The 13,577-nt window shown below is 30.8% G+C and overlaps 1 protein-coding gene across 2 annotated transcripts in view; it reads right to left on the reverse strand.

Moving 5' to 3' along the window:
• The window catches only part of Kdm2 (Lysine demethylase 2), a 49,543-nt gene extending 40,587 nt beyond the window's left edge, over nt 1-8,956 (reverse strand). For both annotated transcript variants that reach the window (XM_068767302.1, XM_068767301.1), the window contains exons 1-2: nt 8,813-8,956; nt 7,376-7,602 (exon numbers count right to left, since the gene is read on the reverse strand). In XM_068767302.1, coding sequence (XP_068623403.1) covers nt 7,376-7,602; nt 8,813-8,860 — 275 coding nt within the window. In that variant the 5' untranslated portion in view covers nt 8,861-8,956. The remainder of the gene's footprint in view (nt 1-7,375; nt 7,603-8,812) is intronic.
• Nucleotides 8,957-13,577: the final 4,621 nt, after the last annotated feature.

Here is a 13,577-nt window from a genome sequence, read left to right on the forward strand (position 1 = left end):
GCCATAAATATTGTTACAAAATAAAAAAAAATAATTGTACCTAACATTTCTCAGTATTTTCATTTAATACGTTAATATAACCCATTAAAAACATATAAAGCTTATTCAAAGTATTCTCCAATAGCTGCAATACAGTCCTTTAAATGTTGGGGCCAATTATCAATTGCAGCAACATTTCCTCTGAGGAAATTCTTCACTATCAATAGTATGCTTTTCTTTGGAGACTAAATTATTATGGCGTTTACGAGTATAGTTTACGAGTATACTCTCTAAAACTGACAATAAATTATAATCCAGTGGATTAACATCAGGCCTTAATGGCTGTCAGTCTTCAGCTCTGATGAAATCCGGAATTTTTATTTCTAACCAAACTTGGTTGGATCGAGCTTCATGCGCCGAGTCCTGCTGGAAGGACCGTTCTTGCTCTACTACCTTCTTAACAATGGTATCTCGATACACTTGTGCCGATATTTTGATACATTTTACATAATAATAAGACTCAGTCACCCCTCCAAACCATCACTGAAGTCGAATAATTTCTACGTTGCACCCTGTTGACTAATTGGGATGTTTTTTTTATAGCTTTCAGTATAAATATGGACATTTTGCTTTTTAAAATATTGTCCAATTATGGAGATTTCATCATCAGTAAACAATCTTTCTCTGTGACCACCTTTTTTGAACCGCTAAAGTTGTTTTTATTTTATCACCCTATTTTTTTTAATTATTTGCTGCAACGCTGTAGTCCTAATTCATCTTTTAAAATGTGCAACATAGTTCCAGGTGCTATCTTCATCTCCCAAGATCAAATCTTTTGCGTTTTACAGGATTTCTTTCCCTTACAGCTTTAATCGTTCTTTTTCGTACAAACACTACGGCCAGATAGGCTAGATCTTCAGTCACAAACAGAGATTTCATTGTGCCTATCAATAGCCCGGTACACAAACACTTGACTAAGCTTATGGAAGAATTTGAAAATTGTATTTGGCACCATACTTGCTTTATGTAATGCAATCACAGCGATTTAGTTCTCTTTATCACCCCATTCCATTTTAATATCACAATACAATGCCATTATTAAACAAAACAGATTCCAAATTAAAAAGTAATTATTTGTAATTTTTTATGGCCAGACTAAGTATACAACGAACAGTTTTTATCCGTCTATTACTCGTGAATTCTCCTGATACGCCTTTTTTAAATATAAAGTTAAAAAGACAAGATTTAAACGGTACAACAGTATTTTTCATTAACTACAAATATTGTTTACTTTTTAGTACTAACAGTCTCGCCAGGTTCAAGGTGGCAGAGCGCCGAGTTTAGCCAAGACTTTATTAAGGCAACTAAACTCCTCTCTCCTCCCCTACATAAATCCGTGGTATAAGCATATTGTTAAACTTTTTTAAAACGTGTTGTTGTGGAGTTTTTTCCTGCATTTTTCCACAACATCATAATATGTTGCGAGGCTTAGTCTTAAATAAAATAAATTAAAAATAACAAAGAGTTGACGACCGATAAGAGTCCTGTTAAATGTTCCGATATTGAATAAATTAATTTTATCTTTATCTACAAGAGCCGACAGGAGAACCTTGGCCTTGGCTATCACTTAACGTCGACACGAAGAAGCCTCCCCCCCCCCCTCGACTTAGCAATCCAAATTCCACTTGTCCGAACCTGAAGTAAATAGTAGCAGGCTAAGGTCGTCGGAAAACGTTAATGCAAGCCGCTTACAAATGGTATTGTAGGAAACTTATTCGGGACGCCTATGTTCAGTAGTGGACGTATACTAAAATAGAAGCTTGATTAAATAATATTATGTAACGTGATAAAAACTGTGGGCCTCACAAACCGATGCTTTGTCATTAGTACCCATGCTATTATGATGTTTTACGTGCATTTTGATTCATAATACACTACGCTGAACTTTTGTGGACAACTATGTACCGTATTATATAATACACTCCCATGTCATAATCATACCAGCCTGCAGACCTCTCCCAAAGATCGTCACGATGACTGGTCTTGCGCAGCCTGCATCCAGCGACTTCCTGTTACATTAACCATGTCGCAGGTCTACCTAGTGTGAAGCCTAGCCACGTCGCGACACATCCATGTAATGCCTCTTTATTAACTTCAAACTAAATCCGATTAGTATGAAGGATTGTAAAGTGATAATAAAGCTGGGGGATGAATTGCTTCAACTGTTGTAATATGGACATCGTAACTGACCACAAAAAAGACCCGTCTAAGTCTGTGTGCAACACTCAAATAACGGCGCGTTTATGACATTTAATGACCCTAAGTGGTATAAATAAAAATATATATACAACACTCGCTTAAAATCGAGCTAATGTCGGCTTATACCTGCGTACATGTAAACCTCTAGTTAAATACGTAACAATATCTTATCCAAAAATGTTTATTGTATTATGTAATACATGCATATTTCTGTCGTATTTATAAGAGTAAATATTTAGCACATCTATCAGCAAAAAGCTTTAAAGCTTTTACATCTAATTCAAATTATCCTGTTAATAGTGATCAAACAGAAATATAATACATTTTATATTGTTTACTGAAACATTTTACATATGTTGTATTATATCTATTGTAATGCGATAGGCCAATAACTTCCGACAGTACAAAGTCCGTTAGAACGGTAGTGAGACTCTTTTTCTTACTATACTATCATAACATTACTTATTATTTCCAAAACCATTTGTTATAGGCTTGTACCATATACTGATTGACTCGGTTACATCACCTCTTCAAAGCTTTTACGCCTATAACGAATCATTATTCTTATGTAATAGTTATAATATGCGTGTAATATAATAAAAATAAACAAAGATTTTGTGGCATTATTGAAATGTTTATTTTCCGTGAAACGATTAGTGTTACCAATTTTGGACGCAAAATGAAAATAACGTCGCGTAACATATGTACGTACATCCTAAACTGCCCTCTTCTTCATGTCTCTCACATCAATCCAAAAGTTGTCTGGTAGAGATCATCGCCTCTTATACAACTTTTTTTTCCCTCTATTTATCTATGTTGCACAATTTTTTTGAATAAACGAATAGAAATAAATAACGTCGCTTAGTTGCTGCGACCTGCCTGTTGAAACAGTAGGAACGCTGCTGCCAATCAATTGGTTGTGAGCAAAAGCAATCCTGTATAATTACTGGACGAAGTGTAAATTATATAAGTAAGAAAAGGACCAATATTTAGCCACTTCCACACATGCAGTGGTAAGTCGTGCAACAAAGTGCACCGCCCGCCAACCCGCTGACAAATGCGCATGCGGCAAACAATGCGAATTACACAACTGCCACTGTCAAATCACTCAACACATGTTTCACCCTTCCACGGGGCATCTTCAGGAGTTATGTTACACCGATTAGTGCCAAACACAGAGTCTTACTAGGCGGAAGTGGCTAAATATTGTTCCTTTCTTACTTAGGATGGACTTCCGCAAGGTAACACCGGACCGAACCCCCCGACCTACTAATCCTAATTCAGTGTTATAACAAAATGCAAATATACACTTTTCTTTAACCAAGTTTTGCAAAATAAGGTTGATAAAATTTGTATCATTGCATTTTTGTAAACAGTTACATAAAAAGGGCAGCAATGCAAATATCACAAAGCATTTGGTACACCAGTTACACAATGTAAATTTAGCAAAAAAAAAAAAAACTAATAGTAACGAATCCGCCGAGCGTCGCCAGGAAAACCATTTTAAATATGCCGGTTATAGGCAGTTAACTAATTGCAGTTCGACGAAGAACTACTGCAACAACACTGACCTGGTTATATGTACACAATATAAAGATTCAACTGTCTCCCATATATAACAACCTTTTAATTTTATTTCCAAGATACTTAATAAAACATCAATTATTATAACGATTAAGAAGAGATATTTCTTTATATTTATTTAAACCTGTATTGTACACTTTCAACTTCCTAACACGGACATTGTAACAAAGGATATTCTATTTTTGAGCGTGAGGTTCAATATTTAACTTCCTATTTTAAAAAACCGCTGCGACTATTAATGTTTCCATTAATATCCGAGAGCGTTCCGTAGAAAAACTGTTAACGCGATATATAAATTGATTAAAAATAGGTGTAAAAGCTTTGTTTTTTTTTGTGAAAGACCCCGATTATGAGTAAAAATGAAAGAATTGAATATTTATCTTATTTTTATTTCAATCGCACGGTCTCCTAAAATGACATTAAACAAAAAGTAATGCCGGTCGTTAAAGCCGATAGATAAAAGTAAATTCTCTGAGAAGTTATATATGTGAACAATTTTAATACAGATACCACAAAACAAGTTTTTTTTTTAGAACGTAATAATGATAACTAGGGAGACTTTTATACCTTTGTAGAATTTGGGACACTTTTTATATTTTTATAATTATATTGAAAAAATTAAACGAATTAAAAATGATAGATTATCACAATTCTACATTCGAAACTTTTTTGATGTTTGAAGTAATTTATACACATAGATTTGGGAATTATTTAAAAATATACGAATAAAAAAATTTTCAAGAAAGGTAATTTTTTTCTTCGTAAACGGGGTTTTAAGTTAAAAATTAAATCTTTGATATCTCTGAAATAATCAATTTTTGGGTAGTGTGTCTTTAAAGCTTTTGTGCCTATTTACAATCAGCCTTTAAATTTGTGATTATTTACTTTCTCTTATATACATTAGATAGTACATTTTTTTCTAAATAAATTTAATATTAAGTTTCGATTTAATCAAGTTAAAATATGCGCACAGCTACAAATGAGCCTGAAACTACTTAAAAAGTAATATGCCGTGCGTGTACGACGTGCCCACGTGTTATTGACACAACTTTCAAAACGCAATTAACAATAGTTCACAAAGTTGCCACATGGGAATAGAATTTATATTAGCGTACGCAGCCGTATAAGTATTACGTCGCCTGCTTGACACTTTAGTGTTACATGGAAATATGACTATAATTTATATTATCATTATTATTTCAGGCGTAGGAGATCCACTGGTGATCGGTTGGAAGCGACCAGAATTCAGAGGCTTCCGTCGACCTCAACACGATCACCTGCTCAGGTTGTGGGTGGACGCCCTACGCTGCCCTTGTCTATCCGTAGTCTCCAATCCAGAATCTTAAGGCCCAACAACCATCAGTTCTGCGCGTTATCTAGCCTGCCTACTGCCCCTTCCACTTGCAATATTGTCAGGTACATTTAGTTAGTATACGGATCTCACTTCAAGCACTCATGCGGCTGTAAGCTTAACATGAACTAAGTGACCACATTTCTAACCCACAAGTCATCACTTAAAACACCTTGGTTGCAGACGTTTATCTTGAGACAGTAAAAGATATTACAAGAAAAAATCTTTCGTAGTTACCCCAACTGTATTCAGCCGAGTTGTATTTGACGATTGAACTCTTTACTTTTTTGACTTATCTAGTTTGTTTGCCTCAGGTGTGTGAACAAGTCAACATAATTATATATATTAATAAGAAACTAGGCGAAAAATGCTCTACAAGATGTCAATGCAATGAACGACAATCCTCGGAAGAAGGTGACCTAAGTGACCATGACCGGACGGCGGCGCAAAACACTGAACTGAATCTGAATTGAAGTAGAAAAAGCCGACAATAACGCTAGAAACAAAGGCTGAAAAGTTTATTACCGTACATTCCCAGTGTTTACTTAATGTTGCGAATTTACGTCTTTTGTTAGCTCACTTAATATTTTTAGCAGCTATATTCTTCTATATACTGCGATATGTTTTGTTCTAAATTTGTCCCACTTTTGCCAGTAACTAATTAATTTAATAATTAAATTACAATACTAACTTAAATCCATTTTATAATTACGGCTGTGGTAAAATGATTTATTTGCATATATATGTGCGTGTATGTTAAATATTATATATAAACATATAAATACATATATATATATACACACACACAAATATTACGTCAGAGCTGAGGTTCCCAGACACTTTTTCTCTCATAGACCATAAAAATATTATTTCCCTACGTTAATAGATAGTCCAAATAACGTTTTAGTTCTACACTATGAAAAGCGTATTATTCAGTGAAATTTTCGTAGACTGCCCCTTATGGGTTATGAAACATTTTTTCTAACTTTAAACCATTTTGGGAACTAAGTCTAAAGGAATGCCTCGAAACTTGAAACTTACAAAGGTAAAAGAAAACTATTGATATTTTAACTTATTGGTTTTATAGCTATATGAGTATTATTATTAAATACTAAATACTGATACATAATTACGACAACTAATAAAAAAAATTAATTCTTTATAAATTGAAATGTAAGATTTATGCAAAATAAAATTCTTTTTAATAATATACATAATCTATTTTAACAAGTTAAATAAACATTAACATGGCCTACTATATAATCTGGCAAACTTGATGTACGCTATTTGCATTTCGATAAAAATGGCAGGTAAGTAACTGGCCACGTTGTTGCTTAAAATATTATAACTATATGTAGTTTCAAAACGTAAAATAAAGTCACTGGGATTATTCAATTTAATAATACAAACTATCACTATTTGATTTAATTTAAGACAATATGTCGCCAAAAATAATTATCAATAAATATTTTATTGACGAACTTGAAATTTTTTTAAGAAATTAACTGATTATAACTATTAATCGGGCCGAAAGCAAACCCGGGAAAATAAAAAAGCACAAGTAATGACATCACGTGAAAATTTTAATGTAAATTTAAACACAGTAATGATTCAAAATCTATTATTAATAAGGATATAGATCATATAATAGCAAACCTAACAAAAGAAAGTACTTGTCCTTGTATAAGAAAGAAACCTATGAGATTTGAAAATGGTCTACATTATTATTGTTAACTAGAATTTGAAGTTAATAATACCACGTGGAGAACTGGAGCTTAGCTCCTATAACGGAATTATAAGCAACAATTGTTTTCGTTTTCTCGCTTCGTAGACATGTACGTGCCTGCAGAGAAAACATCGCCTTGACAAATAACCAATTGGAACATTTCACCAAAACAAATACGTTTGTGTTCGACATCGTAATTATTAACTTCGTAATCACATTTAGGTCAAGAACGGAAGATTCTGATAAATAGGTAAATTCTTTATATACACTCAAGAACGTGATATATACGCGCGAGAAATTTATTCATAATTTTCTTACAAAAATATGTGTATATTGTTACTTAAAAATCTAAATATATATATACAATATTTCCATTTAATCTAATATATCTTCACACCTAAAAATTTTAGTATATTTTATAATAAATGGTCTTACTGTTTGTAGCATTAATAAAGTCCATAACACAGAACACTTACCTCAAACCCAATCCAGTTTTTTCCTTGAACAGCAACGGAGTAGTGAAACCATTTTTCTGCATATAGGATATGGTAAGTTCAGATCCATGCATCTCAAGCACTGCTCCAGTATGTTCAAATCTGGGACTTTCAAGCTTATCAGCAAGAGAGAAACCTCGTCCCCCTTCAGCCTCATCATCTCCAAGAGCCCATTCATCGGAGTAAAGTTTCCGTTGCTTGCGCTCCCGCTGTTAAGTAAAATAATTACTTTTACATATTTTTTAACTTTAAAAAGTCACTACACAAGCAATTTCAAGTGTTATATCATCATAGACTGTTTTAACTATTAATACCATTACATTAATCATGTTGGTGTCATTTACAACATTATTACCATTTAGAGCCATGGATATTATTAACTTTTTATAATGTTATTATTAATTAAATATTCATAAACTATCATAAAATAAATAATTTATATTTGTAAAGTAGTTTGTATGTGATTTAATTTAATTTAGAATTGATGTAATTACATTTTTATAATATGATGTAATGACTTAGTAGTGGTGTTTTTTAAAATTGTTTATTTAAGAGTATCATTTAAAAGTATCACTTTAATGTTAACATAATAAAATGACTCCTTGTATAAATGGAAAATACATTTTAAATACAAAATGTCTGTTTTTTAAAACTGCAAACAACTTGTTATCTATAAAAGTTAGTTCAATAAAATCAGGTTATATCTTTTTACATGCAAGGCAAACAAAAAGCAAGAGTAAGAACGCAAAGTAACTTCAACCATCGATATATAAAACTTTTAATAATAAAGTAGCCTATTGGCAGCCTTTGTAAACAAAGAATGTGTCGATTGGGTATAGAGCGGCTGAAATAATCATCGTTGTGGCATATTTTAGGCGATCACTCTCGTTCAAACAATAATTGTTCGACAGAAGATTAGTTAAGTAATAAAGTAGATTAGAGTGATGGTCGACGTGTGGTCGCAGTGCGCACGCCCCTGGCCGCCTGCCCTCCGCCAGCCCGCGGGAGGGAAACGCCTTCGTCCCTACCAGATGCCCGCTAGGTATGCTCCAACATTGACGTCTCCTACGCGCGCGCCGCTAAGCGGGCCACTCTTTATCATCGCCGCTATATCACAATGCCGCGATCTCCGGAACTATTATAGATTTTGACACCTTCTCGCATGCGCGAATGCATACGGCCGCCGCGTTTTGAACTCGCTCGCGGCGTAATCGCAAAAAAATTAAGTCCGATGACCCTCACAAATGATCGTCATGTTGATTCCACGGCTTTTAACATAACTTATATCACATTCCCGAAACTTTCATAAATCGATACACGATGCAGCGATGCACCATTTCATGTTTACGTGATCCCAGATAAAGCCACCATGGCGTCACCCGGGACTAAATACGTAAAAATGTAACAATAAACACTCACCAGTTGCCTCGGCACTTGTTTTTTGTTGTTCGGCAGTGTTTCCGACATGTTTCTGTAAGTCAGAAACACTGCACCGCGAATTTTACACTATTTTACGTAAATATTTTACACGGAGCACGAGAAAAAGCAACGCAATCCACCATTTGCAACAGTCGACACTGCTGCCAACATCGAAGCGAACGATCACTCTGGCTACCTACGTGAAGTTGGCGACGCTGTGCGCGACCTATTGGTTCATTTGTGAAATGAGATGGCGGGAAAGTTCAAAACATCGATATAGACATGCAGGATATAATAATAAGTGAACAATAACCTTTTAACGTAATAAATTGCTTATATTAACAATAAAAAAAACTTGATCTTTAGAAATATTTTTCGCCATTATTAAAAATACCATTATCATTAAGTGTTTTAGTGACTAAATAATGAAAACCGTCAATACTATTTCAATTTGAAAGAATATTGGACTATTGTTCCAAAATTAAATTACATATGTATTAAATAAATGTGTTTTATAATATTATATTTGTAATATTTGCAGAGCATCTTTTAATTTTATAATTTACTATCTCGCCTTGCCATAAATACTTTAAAAAAATAAATAATTATAGTACATAAAACATTATAATACTGTAATTTATTATGCAACATTAACTAAAAGATATTTCGTGTTATTTATTCAGTACTTTTATGTATTTGATGATTAAAATACTACTTTGTCAACCATAACAAGAAATATGTCTAAATATTTTCTAATATATTATACCAGAATAGTATTTTTTTCTCGTTTCAAATTACAGACATTATGACATAAAAATTGCTTTTGCACTTTTAAAAAAAACATTTTAGAAGTATAATGATTTTACATAAAATGTTCTTGTACATTTTAATTTATAGCAGAAATTTGTATTTTAAAAGTTTCCAAAAATAAAACCGAATCCCCATGGAATGACAGTAACTATGTAAACTTTTCTTTAAATAATGATTAATCACTGATGGTTGAATGTACCGCAAATGAGGAATAGGATTCGTTTCACATCACATTCTATGCATATTATTTATATGTACATAATACATTTCGAAATCCTTGTAAATAACGTTCTTTTACTCCAAAGCAAGTTTTATATAACCATTATCTTTAATAACGTAATAATATAAACTCTGTCGTATATTATTGCACACTGGTTTATTTTCTAAAATAAAACATAAGCATATCATAAAACTTTAATTTCTGTAGTTTGGTAGGAGAAAGCTATTGCAAATAAAAAAACAACAATGGCAGATTGTAATCCTGACATATTTTTCTATGAATAATAAATATATTTTATTACAAGTAACATTTTATTCGTACATTTAATATTCTTTCACTTGTATATTTAACATACAAATTACAATTTTAAAAACTGTATTAAAAGTCAGTTCAGCAAAAATAGCCTCTGAATTAGGCGTTTAAGGTTGATTCTTAGATTATCGGTCTATCGGTGTTCACTTGTTGAGTCTTCTTTGATTTAACTAGACTTTAATGTTAAGTAAGTTTGGTATCCAAATTGACAAAGAATTAATTTGTAAATAAATTTTGTAATTTGATTTTAACAACAATTAATTAAAGTTCAAATTTTATTTCCAATATTTGGTAATAATCAAATATAAAAGTTAATAACGTATATTTATTTTTTTAATTGTTTACTAAAAAAAAGTAAGTCAGGCCAACACATGTTATGGTAATCGTTATAACGAAAAGCAAAATTATAAATAAATTATTAAATATTTATGTTATATCATAAGATTAAGATCTATAACGTAAAATAACCTTAGTTAATTAATAGTGAAATATATTTTATTGCGATTTGTAATAAGTCAACAGTTATAATCGCAAATAGAATGTTATACTTATTCATTTTTAGCATGCCAATAGCAATTCATAGTATAAATTTAGTTTCATTTAACAAAGTACAAAATTAAAAATGTTTGTCTATTGTAGGAGTAAATAACCCTGGATAATAATGGTAACCTATATCCAAATGTTAATAACTGCATAAAACGGAAAACAATATTAATTGGCTATATTATTGATATATGATATTTGTTCGTCAGTACTATGTCTTAAAATAATGCATGTGGATATAAACGTAAAATCGTGTACCTTTTAAATATAATACTTTTAGAATTAAAACTACTACGTACTATCTATTAGTGCTAATATAAACACTTTCGAATTGTTCTGCAGAAATGATGATATAGATATTTATTTTTAATACAGCTTATCAAGCAATAGGTTATAACAATGAGCTACTGCTATATAAGTCTTTAATGATTCATAGTCATGTTTGTTCTACAGTGTGATACTAGATGGCGTTTGAATATAAATAGAAAATAATTGCCAGCATGTATTTACGGTTTAGTATTATAATAAATTTATATTGTATTTATTGTTGATTATAATATAATGATCTGTTAGATTATAATAAATTTATTGTGTTATTTTAATCATAATATTTTTAATGTTTACTCGCATAACATTTCTGGTATACGTATATATGTGTCTGTTAACTACCTGGACTAGTTTAAGTTTAATTTTTAGAAAGGTTTTATTTTGCTGGAAATTGAAACCTTATTAATATATTCATGCCTTGGAATACAACGTTTTATTTATATTAAAAAAAAAAAACAAATTATTTCTTTGGTTAATAATAACAAAAAGAGGACGCATTTACGACGGGATAACATTTCAGACAGTGTCTACCGAACGCTAAAGACATAGTCTTTAGTTCTTATGTTGATCATATCTCTTAATTCTAAATAAGTAACATTAAAGTTTTCGGACTAATTTTTATGAACCTGTGATTTTGACTTTATTATGGAGTCTCTCCACATGATAGACCTTAGAAACAAAATTTAACACTATGAGCCAATAAATTTTTATTATAAGTGTTAGAATACCATAAACTAACAGTCAGTTATATATTGACAAATTTTTGGTAAGCTCCAATAAATATTAAATACTTATTTATGGCAACTTTATTAGATTTAAATTTGTTGCAATTTATCAAATAAGTAGTTTCATGTTGTATCTATCATCTTTAGATGTTTTAAAATTGTTGACTCCCACTACTTTTTCTACAAAAGATTAACTGGTCATTCATGGGCCGGATTTTACTGATATATATCAAAGTTTCACAAAATATCTCGGTCCTTGCTTTTATTCTTTTATATTTAAATTTATAAGGATGTTATCAAATAAATCTTATACCATTGAAGATATTTTAGTTAATCGAAATATCTGGCATTTGAATAGTTCATTTGCAGAGTTGACGTTATAATGATAACTATATTGAAATACATCAAACATAGTTGAATTTCATGTTATGAGCATGGATCGTTCACTGAAGCGATCTAAGAGCTCAACTACTTTAATAGAAGTATTAAGCTAGGCGCACTCAGCCTCCCACCTCAAACCCCCAGTCTGGTTTAAAAAAAAATAAAAAGAGCAACTGCTGAATTTCTGCCCGACTCTCAGCAGACCTGAATAACGAGCTGGTGGTAGTTTACATAAGAAATGGCTACTTTTTATAATGTAAAAAATATTTGAAGAGACCAAAATGCGTCCAAATGCCAACTTAAATAAAAATATTACGAATTTGAATTTAAATAAAGTTTTTTTCTTTTGACTTGTGACAACAGTATAATATATAAGAATTTACTTTAATAATATATTTCTATTGAAATTAATAGCCAATGCAACAAAAAAATTATTCGACAAATTGACTCTAATTATTTTTCCATTCATACCTTAGGATAAGGAATCTGTTTATGGACAGCAAAATAGAATTTTTTAAATTTTGTGTATAAATCATAAATACTACGTTTTTCTTTTTTCACGCACTATACATTAAATAGAGGCAAAAGTTGTCGAACATTTCCCTTTCAAACAAGAATAAATTGTATATATATCATACATGTAATCTCATTATTACTATCAGGTTTTTCCAATGATAAAGTGATCATTGATACGTTTTATTTTTATCTGTGTTTTTCTATTAAACTGCGATAAATCATAACTTATGACAGCAAAAAATTAATTGGGGGCAAGTAAAAGACGAGAAAAACACTGGTTCAAATTAACTTTTTTTATTAACAATAACAAATAATCTTTATTTCAATCACAACTAAAATAAAAGCAAAGTTATAACGGTTACTATAGGTTAAAATAATTTAAGTTAGAAATATTGTGTTGGATTATTTTTACTTAAAAACTATAAAAGTTTTAATTTTTCATCAACGTTCTCGCATAATATTAACCATTCGGATACGAACATGGGTATTATATTCAATTATTTCTGTTATAACATAATTTAGTGTGTAGAATTTAAAACTTGTATAATTTGTTACAAAATAAATATGTACCTGATTGTTATTAATTTTTTTACATTAAATATTAACCTAAAAACGAAACAGCTAGTTTGTTATTTTAACTAAAAAGATAAATTTTAAAGTAAATTATCATGAATTCAAACTTAAATTTGATGATTGAATGACACGCATTTTTATATTAATTTTGATAAAATATTTTAATCTTCACACAGAGATACAATGTAACATGATTTGCTACAAAATATATATTTATTACTACAAAATTAGCACATTTAATCATTATTAGTTTTTTAGTTTTATATTTATTAAATAAAGTCTCTATTGAAATCGTTGTTAAATTAAAAATTAATCTACATGCTATGTTTTTGTAACAATTTAAAAATAATATATAAAA

Source organism: Battus philenor, unplaced genomic scaffold, assembly GCF_028537555.1.
Source record: "Battus philenor isolate CCGP_79_NKW_IND1 unplaced genomic scaffold, ilBatPhil1.0.hap1 SCAF_23, whole genome shotgun sequence".
NCBI lineage: Eukaryota > Metazoa > Arthropoda > Insecta > Lepidoptera > Papilionidae > Battus > Battus philenor.